General features: G+C 36.4%; 1 protein-coding gene across 1 annotated transcript in view; it reads right to left on the bottom strand.

Annotated features, from left to right (window-relative positions):
* Nucleotides 1-14577: 14577 nt before the first annotated feature.
* The window catches only part of GLRB (glycine receptor beta), a 96560-nt gene continuing 84811 nt past the window's right edge, over nt 14578-26326 (bottom strand). Inside the window, exon 10 of the mRNA XM_061142251.1 lies at nt 14578-17021. Within this exon, the coding sequence (XP_060998234.1) occupies nt 16725-17021 (297 nt within the window). The 3' untranslated portion in view covers nt 14578-16724. The remainder of the gene's footprint in view (nt 17022-26326) is intronic.

Below are 26326 nucleotides of genomic sequence, written 5' to 3'. Positions count from 1 at the left end.
CTAGGTGAGTGACCCTCCTGGTTATTCAGGTCAAAGAGATAAAAATCCAGAAAGGCGATAAGCAATCACTACTCTGATAAAGGAAATGGTTAAAGGGTAATTCCCTTTGTCACAATTCTATTCAGCCAGTATGTCAGGCAGGAGCAAAAGTTGAACAATAGATGATTAAGGGTTAAATGGGGGTGAATCTTCTGACTCATTCAATTTACTTGATTTGTTGTCAAAATCATTTTTCTAATCTAAGATATAGTTTATTGCAATATGTTGAGGATAATTCCCAATATGTATATACAGGAATATATATGTGTATGTATATGTATATATATATATATATATATATATAGTTCTCAATATGTATACTCTATATATAGTAGGTCCTCATTTGTTATCTGTTTTAAGGGAATCTGAATTAGAATTGGGCTCTGAGTAGAACTAGCACTAAATAGTTACAGAATGGTGTCTCCAGCAGCTGCCTTAAGCCGCTAGGAACAAGGTGCAAGCCAAACAGACACAGAATAAATCTTTGGGAAAAATTTGAAATAAGCTCCCTAGATGAGACCTCAGAGATTTCAGATCTGAGAACTTCCTAAGACTGCTGTTTATATTAGACTACTTGAAAGGAAAGTGTTGTCTTGTTATTGGGTTAATGGAAACTTCACCCACCACAGTTCAGTTTAGTTCAGTTCAGTTGCTCAGTCATGTCCAACTCTTTGCAACCCCATGGACTGCAGCATGCCAGGCCTCCCTGTCCATCACCAACTCCGTGAGCTTACTCAAACTCATGTCCATTGGGTTGGTGATGCCATCCAACCATCTCATCCTCTGTCGTCCACTTCTCCTCCTGCCTTCAATCTTTCCCACAACAGAAGGGGTTAAATAAATCTAAGGCCAGAAATGCTGATGCTCACTGAGGTGACATCTTAGAAGCATCTTCATTGGAAGAGAACCACACAGCAAAGTTCATTCATAAAATAGAAGTGGGATGAATAGATGTAAGCTATCATACATAGGATGGATAAACAAGGTCTTACTGAATAGCACAGAGAACTCTATTCAATATCCTGTGATAAATCATAATGGAAAAGAATCTGAGAAGAATGTTTATATACATATAACTGAGTCACTCTGTTGTACAGCAGAAATTAATACAACATTGCAAATTAACTATACTCCAATAAAATTTAAAAATAAAAATTAAAAAATAAATAAAATAGAAGTGATGAATTTAAGAATGGCAGGAGGATGGGGGTATTGAGCGGGGCCCCGTACACACAAGAAGGATTGCCTCAAGTTACATTTGTAAACTTTCATTTTTAAATGAAAGTCTATTTACCGAAGAGTAACAAAGAAAATACAGAGTTCCCTATACCTTTCTCCCAGCTTTCTTTCATATGACATAGTAAGTAAACATGGTAAACATATCAAATGCTAGGATATTAACTTTAGTGTTGTATTCGAGTTACAGACTGCCTTCTGTATCCCCAAGATTTTTGTCAATGTCCTTTATCTGTTCCAAGATCTCTCCATGTTGCCTTTAATTCTCATGTCTTCCCAGCTTCCTCCAAACCATGAGTGTTTCATTTTTCTTTTTTTTTTTTAGCTTTAACACTTTCAAAGAGGACTAGTCAAGTCTTCACAGAATGGCCCTCAGTTTGACTTTCTCTCATGTTTTATTATGATGAAGCCAGCAGTCAAGTTAGATTTTAAAATAACCCACATAACATAGTTATACAAAGTTTGTAAGGAACACATCTAAGGCAAAGGAACACCAAAAAGATGGAAAGATCAACAAAGACAAAGTTACATGATAAAACTAACATTAGGCAAAATAACATGTAGAATTAAAGTGGAAAGGTGTGAAATGAGGTTAAAAGGAAAATTCATAGAAAAAAATGCAACCAAATGCAGTAATGCAACACAAAATGTCAGTCTTGAATTCAAATGTGTGCAAATTATATATGTATGTGTGTGTAATATACATAGAGAAAAATATTTATAAAGTCTTAAAATATACAGAGCCAAGTCTAATGGGGTTATGAAAAGAAAATGACAAGTTTTAAACATTTTTTCACAGATTTTTAAAAAATGATTTATTTCTTTCTTTATTTTTGGCTGCACTGGGTTTTCGATGCTACATGTGGGCTTTTCCCTAGTTGTGGTGAGTGGGGGCTGCTTTGTTTGCGGTGCTCAGGCTTCTCATGGCTGTGACTTCTCTTGTGGAGCTAAGGTTCTAGGTGCATGGGTTCAGTAGGTGTGGTTCCCAGGCTTTAGATACAGGCTCAGGAGTTGTGACACACGGTCTTAGTTGCCTTGCAGCATGCGGGATCTTCCCACATCAGGGATTGAAGCTGTGCCCCCTGGATTGGCAGGCAGATTCTTAACCACGAGACCATCAGAGAAGTCATTTTTCACAGACTATATTCACCAATCACATCTACTAAATAAAGATATCAATAATAAGATTGTAGCCAAAAAAAAAAAAAGATACCCCTAATGATAGCCAAACATACTATGAATTGGGATTCTAGAAGTCACATTCCTAAGTAATTTTAGTTACAGAATAAACTAAAAATAAACTTAAAATCTTTTGTAACTCAGCTTCAACAAAAATGCATATAAAATTTTTGGTATGCAGCAGTAACTAAAGAGGAATTTATAGCAGTAAATACATTCAGAAAATATGAATGGTTGGAAAAATAAACTAAGCATTGGACTCAAGAAGTTTAGGAAAGAACAACAAAATAAAGCCAAAGAAAACAGAAGAAAGAAACTGAAGAGAAAAAGAGCAATTAATGAAGTGGAATATGCGTCAAATCAGAGTTGGTCAATAAAAAACTAAACCAATTCTTTCATAAGGCTAGCAAAATTGAAAATGTTTCTGTGATTAAGAAAAGAGAAGTTATGAGTAAATATCACAAAGATAGAAAGTGATATGGATCATATTAGAGTAAAGATGCTCCAAAGCATTATTTCATGGATAATTGTCAGTAATTTAAAAACCAAATATAATGGATGATTTCCTGGAGAAAAATGTGTTATCAAAATTCATCTAAGAAGAAAAGAATCTGCATAGAACAATATGTACTTTTAAAAAATGTACTTAGAATAATAAATGTCTTTCAATTTACCTTCAGTAGCAGAACGCTAGATGTGTTTTATGGGAGTGAAAGCCCCAGGCTTATTTAATTTCTTCCAGTCTAGGAAGAAATAAGAAGGTACATTTTATAAAATGAGTGTAATCTTGAAGCATAAATAGAATATGGATGCTATAAGAAAATTATATTATTGGCCAATGTCACTTAAATACATATAAAACAACTCACATAACTCCTCTTAAAAGACTATACTAAATGTAAAACGAATGTGCTAAAAATAATATGTCACAGACAAAAAAAAAAAAAAAAAACAGTTTATCCCAGCTAGTATTTCAAGTTAGAAAGTCTTTTAACACAGTATGTTACAGTTTATGAGAGAAAAGCAATACAATTGTCTCAGTAGCTGCAAATTGAGACAATGAGTTTATTTAGCACATCATTTTGGGTTCCCAAAGCACTGCAGATGGTGATTGCAGCCATGAAATTAAAGATGCTTGCTCCTTGGAAGAAAAGCTATGACAAACCTAGACAGCATATGAAAAAGCAGAGATATTACTTTGCCGACAAATGTCTGTCTAGGCAAAGCTATGGTTTTACCAGTGGTCATGTATGGATGTGAGAGTCAGACTATAAAGAAAGCTGAGCGCTAAAGAATTGATGTTTTTGAATTGTGGTGTTGGAGAAGACTCTTGAGAGTCCCTTGGACTGCAAGGAGATCTAACCAGTCAATACTAAAGGAGATCAGTCCCGGATATTCATTGGAAGGACTGATGCTGAAGCTGAAACCCCAATATTTTGGCCACTTGATGCAAAGAACTGACTCATTGGAAAAGACCCTGATGCTGAAAAAGATTGAAGGTGGGAGGAGAAGGGGACGATAGAGGTTGAGATGGTTGGATGGCATCACGGACTCGATGGACATGAGTTTGAGTAAGCTACGGGATTTGGTGATGGACAGGGAAGATGGACAGGAAGGCCTGGCGTGCTGCAGTCCATGAGGTTGCAAAGAGTCGGACACCACTGAGCGGCTGAACTGAACTGAGCATATCAGCTTGGTGAAATTTCTACAGGTTAAATTCTGATTACACCACTTGTTGAATTCAGGGTGTGAAATAAGTTTTTTCTTACACTCTTTCCAGAAGTATCAATTGATGCTATTACTGTAGAAAAGTTTTGTTACTAATTATTTTTTTAATTCCACAGAAGGTCTATCTGTAGTTATCTGCCATACAGAGTCATTCTCTGATAAATAATAGAGCACAAAATACAAAAAATGTTTATTTCAGCATTGTTTGAAATTAAAATTTGAAACAATATAATTATGTAATTAAATAAAATATGATACATGCATATGATTAAATAATCTGTGTATCTTTGTGAATAGTTCTCAAAAAACCTAATGTTGTGAGTGATGCATATAGTTAGCATTAATGTAAATTTAAAAACATTAATACTTTTACATTTTTTTCTTTAAAATAGTATTAAATTTGCTTGGAAAAATACAAACAAACTGATAATCATGGTTCTCTCTAGGTGTAAGTGCAGAGAATCAAGATAAAGACTTGGAGGTCATGATGATTTCAAATTTATCTTAAAGGTTTTAAGTGTTTTTTTTTTTTTTAAGACAAAGTATTTATGTATTATTTATCAATAAAAAGAATAAAATAAAACTTCAATCAAATATGCTGGGAAGTTGAGGTGATATAAATCTATGTTGGAATATAAGTAATTATTATATTTCCTTTACCACTTTTCTGACTTTTATGGATTCACACCCCTATCTCTGTGTGTCTCTCTCTCCATCTTTCTCTCTCATACACACAAAATAAAAGCATAAAACAGGGAGATAGTGCAAGTGGGACTGGGTAGTTAAGGAGGTTGGGAGAGGTGAGACAAGGGATGGGGAGTTAGTGTTTAATGGGGATGGCATTTCAGTTTAGGAAGATAAAAATTTGGGGGAATGGATGATGGTAAAAGTTATTCAACAATGTGAATACACTTAGTGCCACTGAACTGCACAGTTAAATATGGTTAAAATAGTATGTTTTATATGACTTTTAGCACTATCAAAAAAAACATTTAAAAAAGAATAGTTTTTACATTCTACAGTGGGTTTTAAAAAGAATCAGAAAAGACTTCATGACATGTGAAAATTACATGGAATTCAAACTTCAGTGTTCATAAAGAAAGTTTTATTGGCACAGAGCCACACCGTTTGTTTAAAAAAAAGAAAGGAATTTTACATAGTGCAATGTTGTAAATATCTGTTATCCCCAAATTCATAGGTTGAAATGATGATACCCCCATGTAATGGTATTTGGAAATTGAGGTTTGAGGAGGTCATTAGGTCATCAGGGTGGAGCTCTCTTGAAGGGGATTAGTGCTATTATACAAATGGACAGAGAGCTGGCCAGCTCTCTTTCTGCCATGTGAGGGTGAAAGAGACAGGAAGACACTCCTCTGTAACCAGGAAGAAGCCATCCCCAAGAACCTGACCACGCTAGCACCCTGATTTTGGGCCACCAGCCTCCATAATCATGAGCAATAATAGATGGCTGTGGTTTAAGCCACCCAGTCTATGGTGATTTGTTAAAGCTCAAGCTCTATGGATATTTCTCTACACATAGCTAGAGAAATAATCTAGGAGAGATTATTAGAGAGCAAGAAAAATGCTAATTCAAGTCCCATATCCCCGGATGGTGAAGGAAAATAAACAGGGGCTACTTGTAACACACAGAGCTTGAGATCTGCTTCATGGTTTGATATCTAACTTAAACAATTCTCTGGACAGCTCTGGTTACGTGCATGCACGGCAGAGATAGAAGCGAAACACAGAAAGCTTCAGGATGTGCGGGTTTTATTTATAATGGCACGGACACGCTAGCAGACACAAAGGAAATAAGATAGATGAGTGGGGTATCAAGATATACATCCCAACAGAATGGGACATTCTGCAAGTATCAAAATGCCCTGGAGGACTTGGTGTATGTGGAAGGAGTTAGATTCACCCTAAAGAGCACGTGTGTCCAAAAGAATAAGACAAAGTGAGTATGGATGCAACTGGACATGTTTCCTGACAGAACATTTTGGCAGGTAGAAAAGAAGAGCTGCTCTTGATGTCTGGAATGATGGGGTAGGGGAACAGACAGTGCATTTTATGAGTTGGGACAGAATGGACCTGAGGTACATACAAGAGTGGGAGTGTGTTTCAGTGTACTGCATATAAATAAATAAGTGGAACAATCTGTTGAGACTAAGTCTTCTGTCTGTGGGCCATCTGGTTCATATCAATTAGCACACATTTTATTTCATCTTTAAGTAGGCATTCCCTTAAAGAGCACCTAATGTAACATTCATGTGAAGTTGTTTCGGATATACATGAAACAGGTACACTGTAGGAGTTCCTAAAGAGCAAAAATGGAGTATCTCTTAGTTGCAAATAAAATACCAATTAATGTATTAAAATACCAATTAATATATATATACTATATATATATATGTGGTTGGCCTGGTGGCTCAGACAGTAAAAAATCTGCTTGCAATACAAGAGACTGAGGTTTGATCCCTGGGTTGGGAAGCTCCCCTGGAGAAGGGTATGACTACTCACTCCAGCATACTTGCCTGGAGAATCCCATGGACAAGGAGCCTGGGGTTACAGTCCACGGGATTGCAAAGAGTTGGACACGACTGAGCAAACAATATTTTTCAACAAATATACATATATAGATATCTACATATATTTGCATAAACCTCTTCACACAAACACACATGTAAATACATACATCCATATATACATACATTCACATGGATGCATGTATATATTTTTAAAAATCTAGTATCTTCTCGGCATTATACTTATGTTTTAAGTATTTAACAAGCTGTCTTCAATAAATGGATAAATACTGTGACCATAATATCAAACATATTACCTTAAGGAGCGTTAAATATGATTTTATTACCTAGAGGTTGGCCTCACACATTTTTAATGTGAATTCTCAATGCAGCACATTACCATTTATATGGAACTGGTTAATTGGATATTTTGATTAATTGAGAATAATCATTGTTCAGTAGTTGGATTACAAATCTTCAAAGAAGGACAATACAACAAAATATTTTAACACAACAATACTATTGAACATAATTTAGTGTTCTCTCTTTGTTTCTGAATTTTGCAAAGATGCAGTTTTCCAGGATGATCATTATGAGTATTAATTATCTTTTATTAGTACCATACATGCATGAGTTAAAAGAGATTATACAATACATGAATCACTTCCATACATGCACGAGTTAATATGAGCTTCATTTGTACAGCCTGTTTAATACATCTTGGAAATTCTTTTTTTTTTAAATTCTGAAATATTCTAATTTATTTATTTTTCTTTTTATAGGATAAATGTAAAATATTACCCTTAACTATGTAGATTCTGAATTTTGGGCATTCCACTGCCTACAACCTAGTTCCTAAATTACGGATCTCCAACTAAATAATCCAAGAACTCCTTAAAATATTCCAAGAACATTTTAATATATATTGATATTTCCTGCTATTGCTATTCTCTTTAAATTGTTTTGTATTCAAAATTGAGCTCAATGATTATGGATGTCAGTGCATATATTAGCTAATATAGGATTTTGCACTAATGAAGAAATTTTGAAAGACTGAAACTTCAATAGAAGTAGTGTAGTGCTAGAAATAGTTTAGTAATAGAAAGAGATAAAAGGAGATAATAATTACCATGATTCACTGCACACTTACTACGCACTGGGAACTCTGCTGAGACTACATGTAATAATACATTATATCCTCATATTAATGTTACTATGTTCTTTTCATTGGGGAAAGTGAGGCTCAGGATGTTAAAAAATTTGCCAACGTTTACTCTAGTGAATGGGACGCTATCTCAGACCACCTGCTTCAAAGTCTTTTGTTGTAATGCACTGCAAAAGATAGAATTGTATGTTGTAGTTGGTAATTTTTAGGTTGTTTTTAACCCCTCTTTGAAAATAGGGTAATTGAGAAGATTCTTTAACAAGGTCTGCAGGGTTGTAAATGACAAACCTATAGCTATAATTCACACACCATTATTTCTTTTAGCCCAGTCTTCTTACTCTCTCTGGCTCCCTCTGTGACTATACACTGGATAGGCTTCTGACATAGCATAGACTCTGGGATTATTTCTATAGGATGTATGTCCCATGTATATTTCTTGGGAAATTTCACAGTTTTATTTGGACATTTAAGTTAATTCCTTGGAAATTTGGAAGCTTCCAAGATGCCAGTGGACTGATAGGAGACTCTAGTGATTTTTGAATGAAAGGGCTTTTGAGTATACAAATGAATAAACCAGAGACAGGCAGCTGTGCTTAGAAAGAGGCTTTATAATAGTCCAAGGCAGAATTTATTAGGTATTCCTGCTAATGAGTTCCATGTTATCTTCTCTCAGTGAGTGAAATATCATCTTCGTAACTGACAAGCCAGCAGATTCTGACTTAGATTTATTGAAAATGCTTAAGTTTGTTAGTAAGCAGCAGAGATGCTGCTGCTCTTGTGTATCAAGTTCATGTCCTCAGAAGGTTTCTAAAAGCTTTATGGAACTAGGCTGTGGTCCTGCAAGAGAAGTAGCCAGAGCGTTTACTATTGTGAAATGCCATGTTCCTTTGGCTACATTTGCAACTCCTATAAACACTTAAAAGCATATCCCTTGAGAACATACAATCAACTCAGCTGAGATTTGCAAAAGCTAAAATCACTTACCTCTTCCTCTTGTTTACCATCTAACAAAATAAGTTTTCTGTTATGTGTCAGCCAAGGCATGGGGCAAGGCAATGCTAATTGACTAATAAAATCCCTATTTGATGAGGTAATTGACTGCATTCTCACTGCATCACAGAGCACTCTGACTCCTGCTTGCCTCACTGTGAATCATATTAACTGAACTGCCATTGCCTCAGGTTACGAATTGAGATTTTTTTTTTTCTTCTGAAAATTGTTTCAAGTTATAGGATGAAGATCAGATGGGAATTTTGGTTAAGAAACAAACACTAGCTAAAGTGTTTTACATCATCAGCTGTGGAAAATTTGCTTTCCTGTTCATTATTTCCTCAGTCACATTAGCTAGGAAATAAAATTCAAATGACACTTTAACTTTTAATGGCAATGTTTCTATACTTTACAGTTCGTACTTTTTCTTTTAGTTAATGTCCCGCTTCAAAATTCTATGATCTGTAGTAAAATGACGTTTATTTGGCTGAAGTAATTTTTAGTTATTTTTCTTTAAGACAAGTTATTTAATTTCAATGATTTTCTTCTCTTATGCTTTTAAATGATATTCATTATGATTTGTATTATAGTGATTTGTGTAATTAACTCTCATACTGTTGACTATCATTAAGGAGTGATTCCATCCTTAAAAGTTTTCTTCATCTTAAGCTAACACAAGACCTTGAATATTTTTACGTATCCAATAAACATTTATGTATTTACAATTTTTTATTTACTATTCTACACTGAGAAGATTAAAAAGACTTGTTTTGGGTATGAGACATGATCATTTCAGTTCAGTCACCGAGTCGGGTCCAACTCTCAGCAACCCATGGACTTGTAGCACACCAAACTTCCCTGTTCATCACCAACTCCTGGGGCTTGCTCAGACTCATGTCCAACAAGTCGGTGATGCCATCCAACTAGCTCATCCTCTGTCGTCCCCTTCTCCTCCTGCCTTCAATCTTTCCCAGAATCAGGGTCTTTTCAAATGAGTCACTCCTTTGCATCAGGTGACCAAAGTATTGGAGCTTCAGCTTCAGCATCAGTCCTTCCAGTGAATATTCGGGATTGATTTCCTTCAGGATTGACTGGTTTGATCTCTCCACGGGCCAAAGGACTCTCAAGATTCTTCTCCAACACCACAGTTCAAAAGCATCAATTCATTTGTGCTCAGCTTTTTTCATGGTCCAACTCTGATATCCATACATGACTACTGGAAAAATCGTAGCTTTGACTAGATGGACATTTGTTGGTAAAGTAATATCTCTGATTTTTAATATGCTAAGTTGGTCATAGCTTTTCTTCCAAGGAGTAAGCATCTCTTTTAATTTCATGGCTGCAGTGACCAAGTGCAGTGATTTTGGAGCCCAAGAAAATAAAAAGTCTCTCACTATTTCCATTGTTTCCCCATCTATTTGCCATGAAGTGATGGGACTGGATGCCATGATCTTAGTTTTTTGCTGTTGAATTTTAAGCCAGCTTTTTTGCTCTCCTCTTTCACTTTCATCAAGAGGCTCTTTAGCTCCTCTTTATTTTCTGCCGTAAGTGTGGTATTATCTGCATATCTGAGGTTGTTGGTATTTCTCCCGGCAATCTTGATTCCAGCTTGTGCTTCATCCTGCCCAGCATTTCGCCTGATGTACTCTGCATATAAGTTAAATAAGCAGGGTGACAATATACAGCCTTGACATACTCCTTTCCCAATTTGGAACCAGTCCATTGTTCCATGTCTGATTCTAACTGTTGCTTTTTAACTTACATACAGGTTTTTCAGAAGGCAGATAATGTGGTCTGGTGTTCCCATCTCTTTAGAATTTTCCACAGTTTGTTGTGATCCACACAGTCAAAGGCTTTAACAAGAAGAAGATGTTTTTCTGAAATTCTCTTGCTTTTTCTATGATTCAACAGAATTTGGCAGTTTGATCTCTGGTTCCTCTGCCTTTTCCAAATCCAGTTTGAACATTTGGAAGTTCTTGGTCCATGTACTTTTGAAGCCTAGCTTGAAGAATTTTTTTTTTTTTAGGGGCATTAAGAGTATTTTATTTATTATTATCACTATATTTTTAAAATTATTCTAGTGTGTGAAATGAATGCATTTGTGTAGTAGTTTGAATATTCTTTGGCATTGCCTTTCTTTGGAATTGGGATGGAAACTGACCTTTTCCAGTCATGTGGCTACTGCTGAGTTTTCCAATTTTGCTGGCATATTGAGTGCAGCACTTTCACAGGATCATCTTTTAGAATTTGAAATAGCTCAGCTAGAATTTCATCACCTCCACTGGCTTTGTTTGTTGTGATGTTTCTTAAGTCCTTACTTGACTTCACATTCCAGGATATCTGGCTCTAGGTGAGTGATCACACCATCATGGTTATCTGGGTAGTGAAGATCTTTTTTGTACAATTCTTCTTTGCACTCTTGCCACCTCTTATTAATATCTTCTGCTTCTGTTAGGTCCATACCATTTCTGTCCTTTATTGTGCCCATCTTTGCATGATATATTCCCTTGGTATCTCTAATTTTCTTGTAGAGATCTCTAGTCTTTCCCTTTCTATTATTTCCCTCTATTTCTTTGCACTGATGGCTGAGGAAGGCTTTCTTATCTCTCCTTGCTATTCTCTGGAACTCTACATTTAGGTGGATATATCTTTCTTTTTCTCCATTGCCTTTAGTTTCTTTTTTTTCTCAGCTATTTGTAAGACCTCCTCAGACAACCATTTTGCCTTTCGTTTTCTTGGATATGATCTTGGTCATTGTCTCCTGTACAATGTCACAAACCTCCATCCATAGTTCTTCAGGCACTCTGTCAGATCTGATCCCTTGAGTCTATCTGTCACTTCTACTGTATAATCGTAAGGGACTTGAGTTAGGTTATATCTGAATGGCCTAATGATTTTCCCTACTTTCTTTGAGTCTAAATTTTGCAATGAGTTCATGATCTGAGCCACAGTCAGTTCCTGATCTTATTTTTGCTGCAATGACTATAATCAACCTGATTTCAGTATTGACCATCTGGTGATGTCCATATGTAAAGTTGTCTCTTGGGTTGTTGGAAGATGGTGTTTGCTATGACCAGTGCCTTCTCTAGGCAAAACTCTGTTAGCCTTTGCCCTGCTTCACTTTGTTGTCCAAGGCCAAACTTGCCTGTTACCCAGGTATCTCTTGAGGAGAAGGGCATGGAAAACTACTCCAGTATTCTTGCCTAGAAAATCCCATGGACAGAGGAGCCTGGCGCACTACAGTCTATGGGGTTGCAAAGAGTCGGACATGGTCGAGAGACTAACACACACACACATACACACACATATCCCTTGACTTCTGGTTTGAGAAATTTAAAAAATATTTACGGGAGTCAAAATGCACTTAATGTTTGGAGTCAGAAATTCCAACTAGAACAGAATTCATGAATTTTCTCATTGCTCTTACTGGGTAAGGATAAAATTTAATAATATGTATATGTGTGTGTAGAGAAAATGCGTATGTGTGTATCAAAATTAAAAATATTAAGTTTATGCATATTACACACACTAACATTATATTCACCTTTGAATAAAGGTATTCAATGAGATACCCATTAATATCAATCACAAGAAAGTCTGTAAAGTATATCTACTCCATTGATATAAAGAACTGGACACTAACCTCTTAAAAGGTTAAGACTAGCTTCATAAAAAAAAGAAAAAAAGCAGAGGGGAGTTAGTGAATGCTAGATCATTGATATGTTGTATAAGCATATGAATTTAATTTGAAAATATAAGTGGCAAATTCTGCTTTTTTATAAAGCAAGGTAATAATATTCTAACAATAAATCCTTATTAAAGGTTATAAAAATTGTTTCAAACTATTTCTCATCTTAGGATTGGTACTTTAAAATTTTATATCCAACTGTATATTGAAACTAAAATTTTCCATTATATGGATGATGATAAATTGAGTGGCTTTTAGAGCAGCTTAATCTTTATACTGCATATGGTAATGGTAAATATTTTAATTTCATTATTTAATAGAGAGGAAACCACATAACTGAAAAATGCTTAATGCTGAATAAAAACATTTCAGTTAAAATAAGTATTTGAAGACACACCATCCAAGAATGACCCACTTAAGAGAAATAATGAGACGTAAAATTAACCACTAACCTGAAAAGAAAGGAACCTGGCTGAACTTAGTATTCCTGTCAATGCTAAGTGTGAAACATAAAAGGTCAGCTTCGGTTTGGTTGGCATTTAAGATGTGAGCGGTATGAAATGGCTACAAAATAAGTTAAACATTTAACAATCTGAATTTTATATGTCAGAGAGTGGATTGTTTACTTGGTTCATTGGGCAACACAAAGCTCTAAAGATACCTGAGCAGAATGCCATGATCTCAGCTTTGTGTTGGGGGGGTGGGGGGTGGGAGGTGGGTGGGTGGGGGTTGTGTAATCTCTAACTTTTCCTTGTTCTAAATTCAAGTGAGGATTTGCTTTCTGGAATTGACTTTCCTGTCTTTTTTTTTTTTTTTTTTTCATGGCTGTCCTGGTTCTTTGCTGCTGTGCCAGCTTAATGCGCTTTCCAAGTGGCACTAGTGGTAAAGAATCTATCTGCCAATATAGGAGAGGCAAGAAATGGGTGTTGGAGTAGGAAATGGCACCCACTCCAGTATACTGGCCTGGAATCTTCCAGGGGCAGAAAAGCCTGGCAGGCTACATACAGCCCATGGGGCCGTGAGTTGGTCATGACTGAGCACACACACCAGAATTTAAAACATAGATATTTTTCAACTCAGTAACTCCTCTTCTGATATCTATCTCGTGGAAATATATGCATATGTGAGCAAAAAGATTTAGTGTAGTGCTATTTTGCATTAGAAAGGATAAACAGAACTTCCCTGATGGTCCAGTGGCTAATAGTCTACATTCCCAAAGCAGGGGTCCCAGGTAAATGACTGATCCCTGGTCCGGGAACTAGATTACAATTGCTGCAACTAAAGATGCCATGTGCCACTAAGATTTGGTGCAGCCAAATAAATAAATATTTTTTTTTGAAAAATAATATTTTTTTAAAGAGAAAGCAAAAACAATAAAAATTTGTGTTTAAAAAGTAGCTAAATTCAGGTACATTCACACTAAAGAATAACAGGAGACCAAATACAGATGTATGCACATCTGATATGACCCCAAATAGAACGATCTCCAATAGATGAAAAATTAATAAACTGAAAAACTGTACCTATGGTAAAATTCCATTTATGTTAAATTGTCCTTTATATTTAAAAAGTAGATAGAAGTTGTAGATGAGTAGAGTAAGGTCTAGATGCTCAAAATACAGTGATGACCTCTGGGAAGAGAGGAGAGTTTGTAGAAAAAAGGTGATAACACCAGCATTAAGTGCTTACTTTAAATACATCTGTTTTTCTAATGCAACAAGATATCTATGTATTACTTATGCAATTAAAAAATAAACATCACAAAGTAAATTCAAAAACAGAGTTATGAAGGAGGGAGCCTTCAGACTGCGGTAACAGTCTGATGAGCATAAAAGGGAAACAAATTGGGTGGTGTTTGCAGAAATGGAGACCAGCTGGTCAGCGTAAGGGAGAGAAGTTTAGAGGTTGGAACTTGACAGCGGGTACCATGTGAGAAAGGAAGGTGGATGGACCTCAGAGGACTGGAATAGTGAGTTTTATTTTATCAGAAACAGAAAATAAGAGAAGCCACTGATTTGTAAGGAGGAGATCATTTTTATTTTGGGAAGATCGAATTTGCAACACTGATATCCAGGTAAATACTGCAAGTTTCCTAGAAAGACATAATACTTAAAGTACACAGATCAGAACTACCCTGGGTTAATTGGCTAAATTCTCAACATAACAGTAGAAAGCAACTGTTAGTGGACACTGATTGTACTGCATTATGATCATTGCGCAATGTTCCATTTGTAGTTATATATACACACTTAATCCTGGGATAGCTATTTATGTATATTTGGATAGTAAAACGGATCTTAGGAGGCTGCAATGTTATATTACAGAAAGAAATTCATTCACATTATTTTCAAGAACTAAATTCTTACAAAATGAGACCTATTTTCCATTGGGTACATATCCCACTTAAAACTGCATGGAAATCAAACTCCCTAATATGAATGAAATTTGCAAGGATAAAGAAAAGAGACTATAGGGAAGTATAATTATTATTAATACAAATTTAAATGGTCTAAGTCTTTTTCAAGACACTTTTTTCCTATCACAGTACCATTAAGATACTACTGCCCTGGGTCCTAGCAGGATGTTAAGTCTACCGATAGGGTGACTTGTGGCGATTTTAAAATGATTCAGATGGCTAAGCTTTTGCAACTAGAGGGTGCTGAAAGACCACAGAGGATTAGATACATCTCATTTTGTAAAGATTTAGTAATCAGTGACTCTTTTACAAATTAAAGTCTTCAATAAAATAGCCTTGAATTATAGGTTGCAGTTTGCATAAACTGTATGTAAACACTCTTTATTATTGAATTAACCATCCAAGATCTCAGCTGCTACAAAATGCTCCACATAATGTAAATATACTTATTTGGCCTCATGTTTATGTTACGTGGATTACTGATAGTCCTAGTATCAGCTATGGAGAAACAAAAAGGTACTTTGGCTCTGATATTACTAGGAAATTCAAGTCTTATAGACCAGAAAGTACTTATTTTCAAGTTGGAACAAGATCAAAGCAAGTATAATTTAAGTAGTCCAGACTTTCAGCAAGAAAGAAAATGCAACTAGAGGTGAGGCCTAATGAAGTAATTATTTACTTAATTGTTAAATGTTTTGTAACAAGTCAAACATTATTCAAATAAGAAAAAAGGAAATGGAAAAAATTAATTTTACTTTAAAATATGCTAGCATCTTAATAAAATAAAGAAGCTAAAATCTTTTAATGATTTTAATTTAATGATAATGGATTTTTCTTCCTAACTCAAGTTACTTCTAGTAATAAGGTATTTTCTTCTTGGTTTCTTAAAAATGGTATGAAATCACAATATTCATTACTATATTCCAATTTAAAATATTTATGACTCTTTTTAAGGCACAATGATTCTGTATACTCTGTATCAACAAAATAAAATCCATGAAAATATATTTAGGTTTTAAAGTGGATTAAATAGAATTTCTTTTATCAGAAATATTTAATCAATATATCTTCTTTCTTATCAGAAACCAGAATTCAGCACGAATGTAGGTAAATCTAGATTTCCCTTTGTTTCAAAAATGCTTACTGGATTTTATGGTCTGGCATTGCCAACACGGGCACACTTTAAAATTAGCTGACTTTACAAATTAGGAATCTTTTTGAACTTTATTTCTCCACAGCCCCCACATAATTATAGCTGATATATTTCTACTTATAAAGTTATACCATATGTAATATAATTTTGCTTTATCTGTAATAATACCATCTAAAATTATACAAGAATAAGATGGCTTTCTCTGAAAGTTACAAGGAAGATTTGAAATGCTACATACATTGGAATGCTGATCTTAACAGGGTTCAGCGTGCATACCATTTTATTATTGGAATTATCAGAAGTGTTTGCAATTTACACTAACTGGAGAGAAACGTTTGGATTTATTTTATGTAGTATGCTTATCCTTCGTTTATTCCTAAAGCAATTATGTTTGCTTTACCTAAGTACATCATGATTAGAGCACAGACGTAACACAATCATGCTGCCATTCCACATGAAGGTGCCATATTTGTGTTACAATCCCATGGCATCCAAAATGCAATACACTGCTATGAAAATGCAAAGATTGTTCACAGATTGGCATTTATGAACGAGGTTGGTCACAATGCAATGGGATTTTACTTCATATGAATGGAAAGGGTTTATCATAAATATATAGACCAGTAGATAACGTTGAAGAATAAGAAGCAGAAAGGAAACAAGGCTCTCGCGTAAAGGTCGATTCTCTTTGCTGCTGTCGGAATAACGGGTTTGGCTGGAGGCGGCTTCTTGTTGTTCTTGGCCTGAGACTTCCCAAGTCCATTGTTGACCTCAATGGGTTTTCCATAGCAGTCATAATTGGACAATTCAAAATCTCTCGGTAAGCTTCCCACGATGCTGAAGTCGTTTGATCTCAGATCAGACTTGGACGTACAAACCTTTTTGCATCTGGTCTCACCAACCTGAAAATAAAAATTAAAGACAGGTTATTGAGAATTTTTCTATTTATAAAGAATCTTCAGAAACATATTTTAAAAAATTTGATGGTTTATTCAGTTGGCTAGTGTCTCATTTAATCCACTAACAGAAATAATAGCCCACTGATTAAACCACGTAATTACCTGAACATTTATGGCTCTAAAATGTTGCCTATATAACAAGGCTTAAGTCATGGGCATCAACTTTCAGGAGGTTGTTTTATGTGAAGGGATCAAGGTGCCTATCATACTTTATCTTAGGTGCTCCCAGGCTTGTGAGAGTTCTCAGCTGAAAGACTGATTAACAATAAAAATCCAACACTGAACTATGACACACGTCATATTAGTAGACTATACAGAATACAAACATCTTCTGGTACTTCTAAACTTTGACTTTCCTAAGGATTCTATTTCCAAATTGAGCAGTTTATAAATGACTGAAGCATGTAACTCTTCAGCGAGACAGACTGTATCTATAAACCACACTCACAAATAACTAAAAATGGTCACAGTGATCATGAACCAAAGGCTGATGAGTGAAAGGCATTCATCACTTGTTGACTAAAGATAAAATAGCTAGAGAATCCAAAGAAATTGTGTACATTTCAACCAGATCATATCCTACAGAGAATATTCAGGTAATCATCACTGAATTTCTAAATTTGACTCAATTTCCTCAATATACAAAATCATTATTTCACATTGAACTCTCTCTGGCCATCAGAAAAGCTCCTGGAAAAGATAGATGTATAGTGCTGACCAATGGTTTAAGGAGTGCCTCCACTGCTTAATCTTCCACTGTTCTTACTTCCCACCTTTGTGATTCATCTTTGGAGTCTTCACTAAAATATTTACTATTTTTACCAAAAAAGGAACTCATGTTACCATAACTCTCAGCATACTAGAGTTACACTAGTTTTTGCCTTATTAGTATAATATGTTGAGTAATTTTTTTGAATTCTATTTACATTTACTAGATTATGCCTGGGTAAAAACGATGCTTAATGTAAGACCTAAAACAAATTATTCGCCAGCAGTCTTCCAGGTACCAGGACACTGTCCTTTATCTGAACAGACACTGAGGCATTTTTTCTGGCAAAGTCAGGGGGCACTGTTTAGAGGTGGATAGCAAAGACAACCAACATACACCGAGTGAAAAAACAAGTGAAAATGTGTTCACACATCATCCTGGCTTTATGCATTTAAGTTATTTCTATATTTTTCAATCTTGAACAAGCACTAGTGATGCTTTTTTAAGCTGGTTTACAAATGTTGGCTTTACCATTATATCATTAGACCACATAGATATTTGTACAGTCCTGTTGGGTAAGAACTTTTGAAAAAGATGTTTAGGTAAATATAATAGTACAAAAGCACATAAAAAGTGGACTTCCCTGGTGGCCCAGTGGTTAAGAATCTGCCTTCCAGTGCAGGGAACATGGGTTCAAGTGCTGGTTGAGGAGCCAAGATCTTGCGTGCTGCCCAGAAACGAAGCCTGTATACCCATAGCTACTGACCACACGCGACTCAAGTAGAGAAGCCCGGCTACCACAGCAGAAGAAGCCATGTGTCTCAGCTAAGACCATGCAACCAAATCAATAAATAATACACAAACAAACAGCATACAAGAAACTGTTAATAAGTAGGAATGGGATTGAGGCTCTGGAAGTTCATCCTTCTTGAATGTCTTATATGTTAAAAAAAAAAAATGGGAATCACCAATATATTAAAATATTTATAAAATGTCTGTTTAGCTCCATCCTGGTTTGATAGGACTTTGAGCTAAAGGGAGCAAACCTGAAAAAAGGGGATTCCTGATCCCCATTTTTTAATGTGTAATTTCAGTCTCCCCAGTGTGAGAGCCCAGTGGGGCTTATAAGGGAATTATGTCTTGATGGAGTCACTACTGTTCCAGAGTCTGATCCAAATCAGTTTTACACAGCACCTAGGAAAATGTCTGGAGAAAATAAGGACTCATCAATATAATGAGACAGAACAAAGCTAGCAACTAGAATCGAAGTAATTTAAATGCAACTTTGGGAAATCATTCATATATATGCATGAATACATATATTTAATATTTACTTCCAGGTCTTCTATTTAAATTCCCCAATTTGAAACCTTAAAGGTCGCTTTCAGCAAGCAGTCCAGCATCACACACACACACACACGTTTCCACTCACACACCTTTCCAGCAAGTATCACAAACAGAAGCCACAATTTGAAGCTCCAGTTTTTCAGTGTTGTTTGAAGGATGTGTAAGCGAACTGTATAAAGACTGAATCACAACCTGCACTGGAACAGAAATGGGGAACAGCCTGTATGTAACAAACCTTTGCGTTATTCTCACTCTCAGAGCAGCCTTCTGTGGGTACTTCAGACGCTTTAGAATCCTCCACTCCAAAAGCACTAACGATGCTTTGGAATCCACATATCAAAACAAAGGAGGACTTAAGCTTCTGACAGAAACTCAGGAAGCATGATTGTTATCAGTTTCTTTTTCTTTAATTTTTCTCAAAGAAAGCTGTACATATTTACTACAGAAATGCATTTACTCTGAGTTGTATTTTATTCATGACTGCACGAATGGTTTCATTATCTGTAAGTAACCAGACAAGTAGCCAAATTTATATGATACTATAATCTAAGTCATACATTTAAACACCTCAAATTTTCTAGTTTTTTAACATAAATTTATTCTTATTAATAGATTCTACCAGCAATGTTAATCATTCTAAACTTGTATTAATATCTATACAGTTTATTAAAAATGTAGACAATGCATGTTATATTTATTCTGAAAGATTGTTTAAATATAGTAAATACCTAAAAGAAGAATAATTACTTCAATGTTAAAGTGATAACATGAAAAAGCACCCCCAAAAGCTTCAGTTTGGTTATACTAAATGTTTAATCATTTAATTTATTAAACCCTCTATAAATGTATTTGGAGATTTTGATATTTGAAATGAGGGGTGTGAGTATGTGTGCGTGTGTTGGTGGAGAGAACCTCTACAATGGAAGTAATTTTCAATGATGTGACAGAATTGAATAAGGAATAAAATTAGGTTCCCTACCACTCATAATTCTTTACCTAATTAACTGGTCTCATCTTCTTTTGCTTATCGAACACTTCATACAAACACAACTTTCTTTAGTTCTTACTCTGCATATCAATATCAAATTGAATGTTTACATAAGAGTATGAAGATAAATACTATTTTGTACTTACAAAATAAATATTATTTAATAAATACTTAAAATAAATATTATTTAATAAATACTATTTAATAAAAATTTACAAAATAAATACTATTTTAAGCATCACAATAACATATGCATAGGGACTAAATGAACTACTTAAAGTAAGACAGTAACCCTACTTAACACATTCTTAAAGGTGATCTTGGTTCTATGATTCTCTAATTTATAATTCCCCCATTGCTCCTCTTATGAACATGTGACTCATTTATTTTCATCATATAAACTTGTCATTTCTGAAAATTACTGGTAGCAAAAATGAGGTATTAATGCTACAATAATGAGACTGTCAAGGATTAAAAAATGATGCACATAAGAACTTCCAAAAGCTTCCAACTGTAGCCTCTAAGATTGTCTTTGTGGTCCTTCCCAGCTTGAATCTACACACATGCAAAAGCAAATCACAGTAAGCAATGTTTTTGTTTTTTTTTAATTTTAGGGAGATGTTGGCTGGAACAAAAAATAAATTCTTTTTCTTTTTTTGTAAACGACAATATTTCTTGGCCAGAAGACTTAGGTGTGATTTCATGGTGATAACAGTATCCTCTACAGATGATAAAGATGCTCAGAAGGGAATAATTCCTACATATTTTGCCATATTTAAATCAATTCTTATTTTAAAATACATACCATTATCATAAAGAAATAGCAATCATATTCATGCTACATGAACTGCAGCTCTGACTCATCTTGTGGATACTAGTGGTGGTTTAGTCACTAAGTCGTGTCTGACTCTTGCGACCCCATGGACTGTAGCCTGCCAAGCTCCTCCGTCCATGGGATTCTCCAGGCAAGAATACTGGAGTGGGTTGCCATTTCCTTCTCTAGAGGATCTTCCTGACTCAGGAATCAAACCTGGGTTTCCTGCATTGCCGGGGGATTCTTTACTGACTGAGCTATGAAGGAAGACTATGAAGGATACTGCTGCTGCTGCTGCTAAGTCACTTCAGTCGTGTCCGACTCTGTGCGACCCCACAGACGGAAGCCCACCAGGCTCCCCCGTCCCTGGGATTCTCCAGGCAAGAACACTGGAGTGGGTTGCCATTTCCTTCTCCAATGCGTGAAAATGAAAAGTGAAAGTGAAGCTGCTCAGTCATGTCCGACTCTTCGAGACCCCATGGACTGCAGCCTACCAGACTCCTCCGTCCATGGGATTCTCCAGGCGAGAGTACTGGAGTGGGTCGCCATTGCCTTCTCCGACACTAGGGGTTGGAAATAGGTTCATGTGAACAGACATAGGTCCTCAACTGTTTTGATTGAATAAAAGTAGAAATATATGAGTGGAACAAATCAATAAACAAAATATTAGGATTTGTGGAGGAAGTACCAGATTTGGGGAAGGGAGAAACCTAAACAATTACATATGCCTGATGGCAAGCGATTTTAAAAATCAGTATCAAAATATTTCTACAATTCAAATTTCACTGTGTTTCCATTAATTACCATTGTTATTCTGTCTAAAAATAAGTGATATATTCCCTGATTGAAGTTACTGAACAAAAACTTATATTTTGAAAAGCAAAATATACTAGAACAAAAGTATTCTGAAACTAAAGCCATAATTATATTTTACATCAGCAAAATCAATAAATTAAAAGGGCAATGGTTTTTAAATTTCCTTTTTCATATTTTCTTTCATGTGTCAATGTATAACAATCTTCTGAATTTGTCAATCTTACACATTTGCTGTAAGTTCGATGTACCTATTAAAGTTGAGTTATTTTTGGACTCATTTTCATTTTGAAGCTTGTCTCAGGATACAAATTTCACATAGGTTCCTGTGCATCTTGGAAATTTCATTTTGTAAGAAATAAGAGTATCTTAAATTGATTTCTAAAAAAAAATAAAATTGATTTCTGGAGATGAAAAGTGAAAGTCGCTCAGTCGTGTCTGACTCTTTGTGACCCATGGACTATATAGTCCATGGAATTCTCCAGGCCAGAATACTGGAGTGGGTAGTCTTTTCTTTCTCCAGGGGAAATTTTCCCAACCCAGGGATCAAACCCAGGTCCTCCGCATTGCAGGTGAATTCTTTACCAGCTGAGCCACCAAGAAAGCCCAAGAATACTGGAGCGGGTAGCCTATCCCTTCTCCAGCAGATCTTCCTGACTGGGGTCGAACTGGAGTCTCCGGCACAGCAGGTGGATTCTTTACCAGCTGAGCTACCAGGAAAACCCTGGAGATGAAAACCTCTGGTCAACTTTTCAACTCTAAAGCACCATTCTATGACTTTAGTATCAAAATGTTCTAGTAGTTTCAGAATCCAGGCATGTATGCTATTACTAGTTGCTAAAAACATAGAGAATAAAAACATAGGAGTTTTAAAATATGTTGATTTATTTAAATGTGTGTTTATTTAAATTATTTAAATATCTTGTTTTATTCATTTGGTAGTTATTTTAAAGCTTGAAAGCCAAATTTAGAATAATTCAGTCTAATATCCTGGATCCTACTTATCTTTTATATCTATGTTCACAGATCATGCTGGCATGTTCTCTATTACTCTGAAAATCTGAGTGTAAAGAATCCATTTCCACCAAGACACTGGTTCATGGAATTAAGACCTAAAATTCTGCTGGCCATGTCAGTAAACAAAGAATGTTGCAGCCATTAACCAATCACATAACAGCCACCACCCCCCTCTCTAGTGAGCCCTGAGGAACTCAGGACGGAAACAGGATGCCCCCCATTTGGCAGTCAGTCCTGCAGCCACCCACAACGATGCACCCCAAGGATGCATCTCATCTCAGGATGAGAAAACACAGGGTCCTGGCCCAGACAGCTGAGGTGCACATCAGAGAAATGACTTCACTGAGCCCAGCCTCTTGCATCTTCCCTTACAGAGAAAAGAGCTAAATTCATTAACTTGAGAAGTCTGGCTTTTAATCTGTTAAAAGACTAACAATAACCTTTTGTTTCAACTACCTAGTCTTTGTTGTAAAGACTTGTGTAGCCTGGCTCCCCTCTTCCTCTTTGGAGCAGTTCTCTCAGCGTTCTCTGAGATGCAGTCTCCCAGGACTGAAGTCCTAAGAATACCCTCCGAATGAAACACAAGTCCCAACTTTTAGTTTGTGCATTTTTCTCCAGTCAGCAGAATATGTTAAGATTCCAAGTTCATGAGGCATGCTCTGTGACTGGGAATTTCTGCAGTTAGTCAGGCCCCAGGACATTTCAGACGATGGAGCTGACTCTGACACTGCTGGAGACCAGACACCTATTCTTTAGCACAGCTTCACTGTGTGAATCCAGATCTCTTGACCAGGGTTCAGGTTAGTGTGTTGGGGGATCAGTGGGTTGGAAACATGAGGAAGTAGGAAAAGACAGGGAGACGTGAATGGAGGGGTTGGCAGAGTCAAAAACTCGAAGAGTAAACATCACCCTGGGGTGTAAGGGCCTCAGGGATCCCTCATTCTGCTAGTGCCCTGGAGAAACACGTGTATGTTTCAGAAGGAAATCCTAAGCTTCTCACAAAGAAATGCCAATTCTTTGATGTGCCAACATGAGCCTTTCATCAGCCATTGGCTCTTTTAGGTACCACTGGGTGGCACTGGTGGTAACAGAGAAGAAAGTAAAATCCTGGGAAGGAGAACCATGATTTCTTTGAGAAGGTGTGTTCCTGATGCATGAAGGCAGTAGGTCTGAACTGGATTAGTAGGTAGGGGGGCTGCAACATGAACAGATGCTTAAGAGCAGCCCACTGATACATCCCTATTTATTCATGAGAAAGCAGGAGGCAAGGTACAGGCACAAGGAGGATGCTGAGGGGCCCCGAAAGAACGTGGGGCCCTTCTGCTCCCAGGAAGGTTGAGGAGGCACCCCCTGGACATTAGAAAAAGCAAACATAAGGCTGTGGAGGTGGAGAAAAGGAAGCAGGTCAACTGGAGACCTTGGGGGCCAAGGAAGGACATGGTGTGGTGAGTTCTTGCATTTCTTTTTCGCTTCAGATGTCCTAGATTAGGAACTGAAAATGCCAATGGGTGCAGACAGAAACAGCCCCAATAACAGCCCCTCCTTCTAGACAGAGGACAAAGGAAGGGGCAGCTTAGGAAGACAGAAACCCTTCACACAATAACCTCTCTATTGGAGCCCACCATCACAGAAACAGCTGTGGCCCCACCCCTATCCACACCAGCAAGGAGCCCAAGCAGGGAGCTGGCCCTCATTCCACCTGGACCAGTAACAAGGCCCTGCTCCCTGGGGAGCAGTTGGTGTTGGAGGGGATGGTGCAGGCAGGGCTGCCTCCCCACCCAGCAGCAAGCACCACGATGCTTCTCCTCTTCCCCTGGGTCATCGTCCTAGGAGGCAGGGCTCTCCCCATGGCAAGGCATACAGAAGCACCCCAGTGTCAGGAGGCCACACCGGGACGAAAAGATGCCCAATGCCACCAGGGAGCAATGGGATCCCTCACTTAACTGAGGGGCCCATCTGGCAGCAAGGAGACGGCAGTCTTCCTTCTCCTGTAAGGACACTCAGAGGAAGGCAGCAACAACAGAAAGTTTACAAAAGATGCAGAGCCTCATCACATAATATGAAATGTCCAGGTTGCAACAAAAAAATCACTCATACAAAGAATTGGAGAAGATATAAAATTGAAAATTGAAAAAATACAATCAGTAGAGATCAACACCAAGGTGAAACCGTATTAGGATTATCCGAGAAAGGTTTTAAAGCATGCATGACAAAAACGCATCAATCAGCAATTATGAACAATGAGAAACAATTAGGAACAAACGAGAAATGGAAAGCCTGAGAAAAGAAGTACAAAATCCCAGCAAAGAAAGAGAGAAAAGGAAGGAAGGACTGGAAAGAAAGAAAGAAAAAGAAAAACCATATGGAAATTTTATAACTGAAAAGCATGTTAAACCAAAATATGAGTATCAGTGGATAGGCTCAACAGGAAGATGAAGGGTGGGGAAAAGAATCCATAAACTAAGGATGTAACAGGAGAAATTACTGGGTCTGAACAAAAGGCAGAGAACTGACTAGAATGAGGAGCAGAGCATTGGTGATGTATGGGCCCATAACAGAGCATCTGATATTTCTGGCATCACAGTCCTGGAAGGACGAGGTAAAGGTACTCAAAGAAATGATCACTGAAAAATTTTCCCATTTGGCAAGAAGCCTAAGCCTGCATCTTTTTATTTTAAACTTTTTTATTTTGTATTGGGGTATAGCCAATTAACGATTTAATAGTTTCAGCTGAACAGGGAAGGGACCCAGCTATATATATGCATGTACTAATTGTCCCTCAAACTTCCCTCCCATCCAGGCCGCCACATAACATTAAGCAGAGTTCCATGTGCTATACAGTAAAGCCTGCATTTTTAACAAGCTGAACAAACCCCAAACAGGATGACCCCTAAGAAAACTATATCAAAATACATAATTAAACTTCTCAACAGTAAAGACAAAAAAAAAAAAAAAAAAAAAAACCTTAAAAGCATCCAGAGAAAAATGACTTTACCTAAAGCAGAAAAACAATGTGAATGAAACAGGGTTCTCAGAAATCATGGAGGCCAGAAGGAAGGAACACAATATTTTTTAGGTGCTGAAAGAAAAGAATCATCAACCAGGAATCCTATTCCCAGTGAAAGCATCCTTTGGGAATGAAGGAAAACCAAGATATTACCAGATGAAGGAAAACTAGAATCTGTCATCAGGAGAGCTATCTAAAATAATGGATAATGAAATTCTCTAAAAGGAAAGAAAATAATAAAAGAACTTTGCAAAATCACAATAAAAGAAAGATCAAAGAAATGAAAAGTATCCACAAATACAAAAAACTTTCCTTCTCCCTTTGAGTTTTCCAAATTATTTTTGATGGCACAGCAAAAATTATAACACTTTCTAATTAGGTTCCAAGGAATATTTTCAATAATTCTGTCATATAGAGAGGAAAATAAAAGGTGTTAAAAGAGGTAACATCACATAAATTGGTAACATAATGACATTAAGAGACTGTGAAAAAGTCATGTATATATATAATGTAACACCTAGAATAATGATCAAGCAAGGTAGTGATACACTTA

The sequence above is a fragment of the Dama dama genome, chromosome 5 (assembly GCF_033118175.1).
Source record: "Dama dama isolate Ldn47 chromosome 5, ASM3311817v1, whole genome shotgun sequence".
NCBI lineage: Eukaryota > Metazoa > Chordata > Mammalia > Artiodactyla > Cervidae > Dama > Dama dama.
This window is presented reverse-complemented; position numbering and strand designations above follow the sequence as displayed.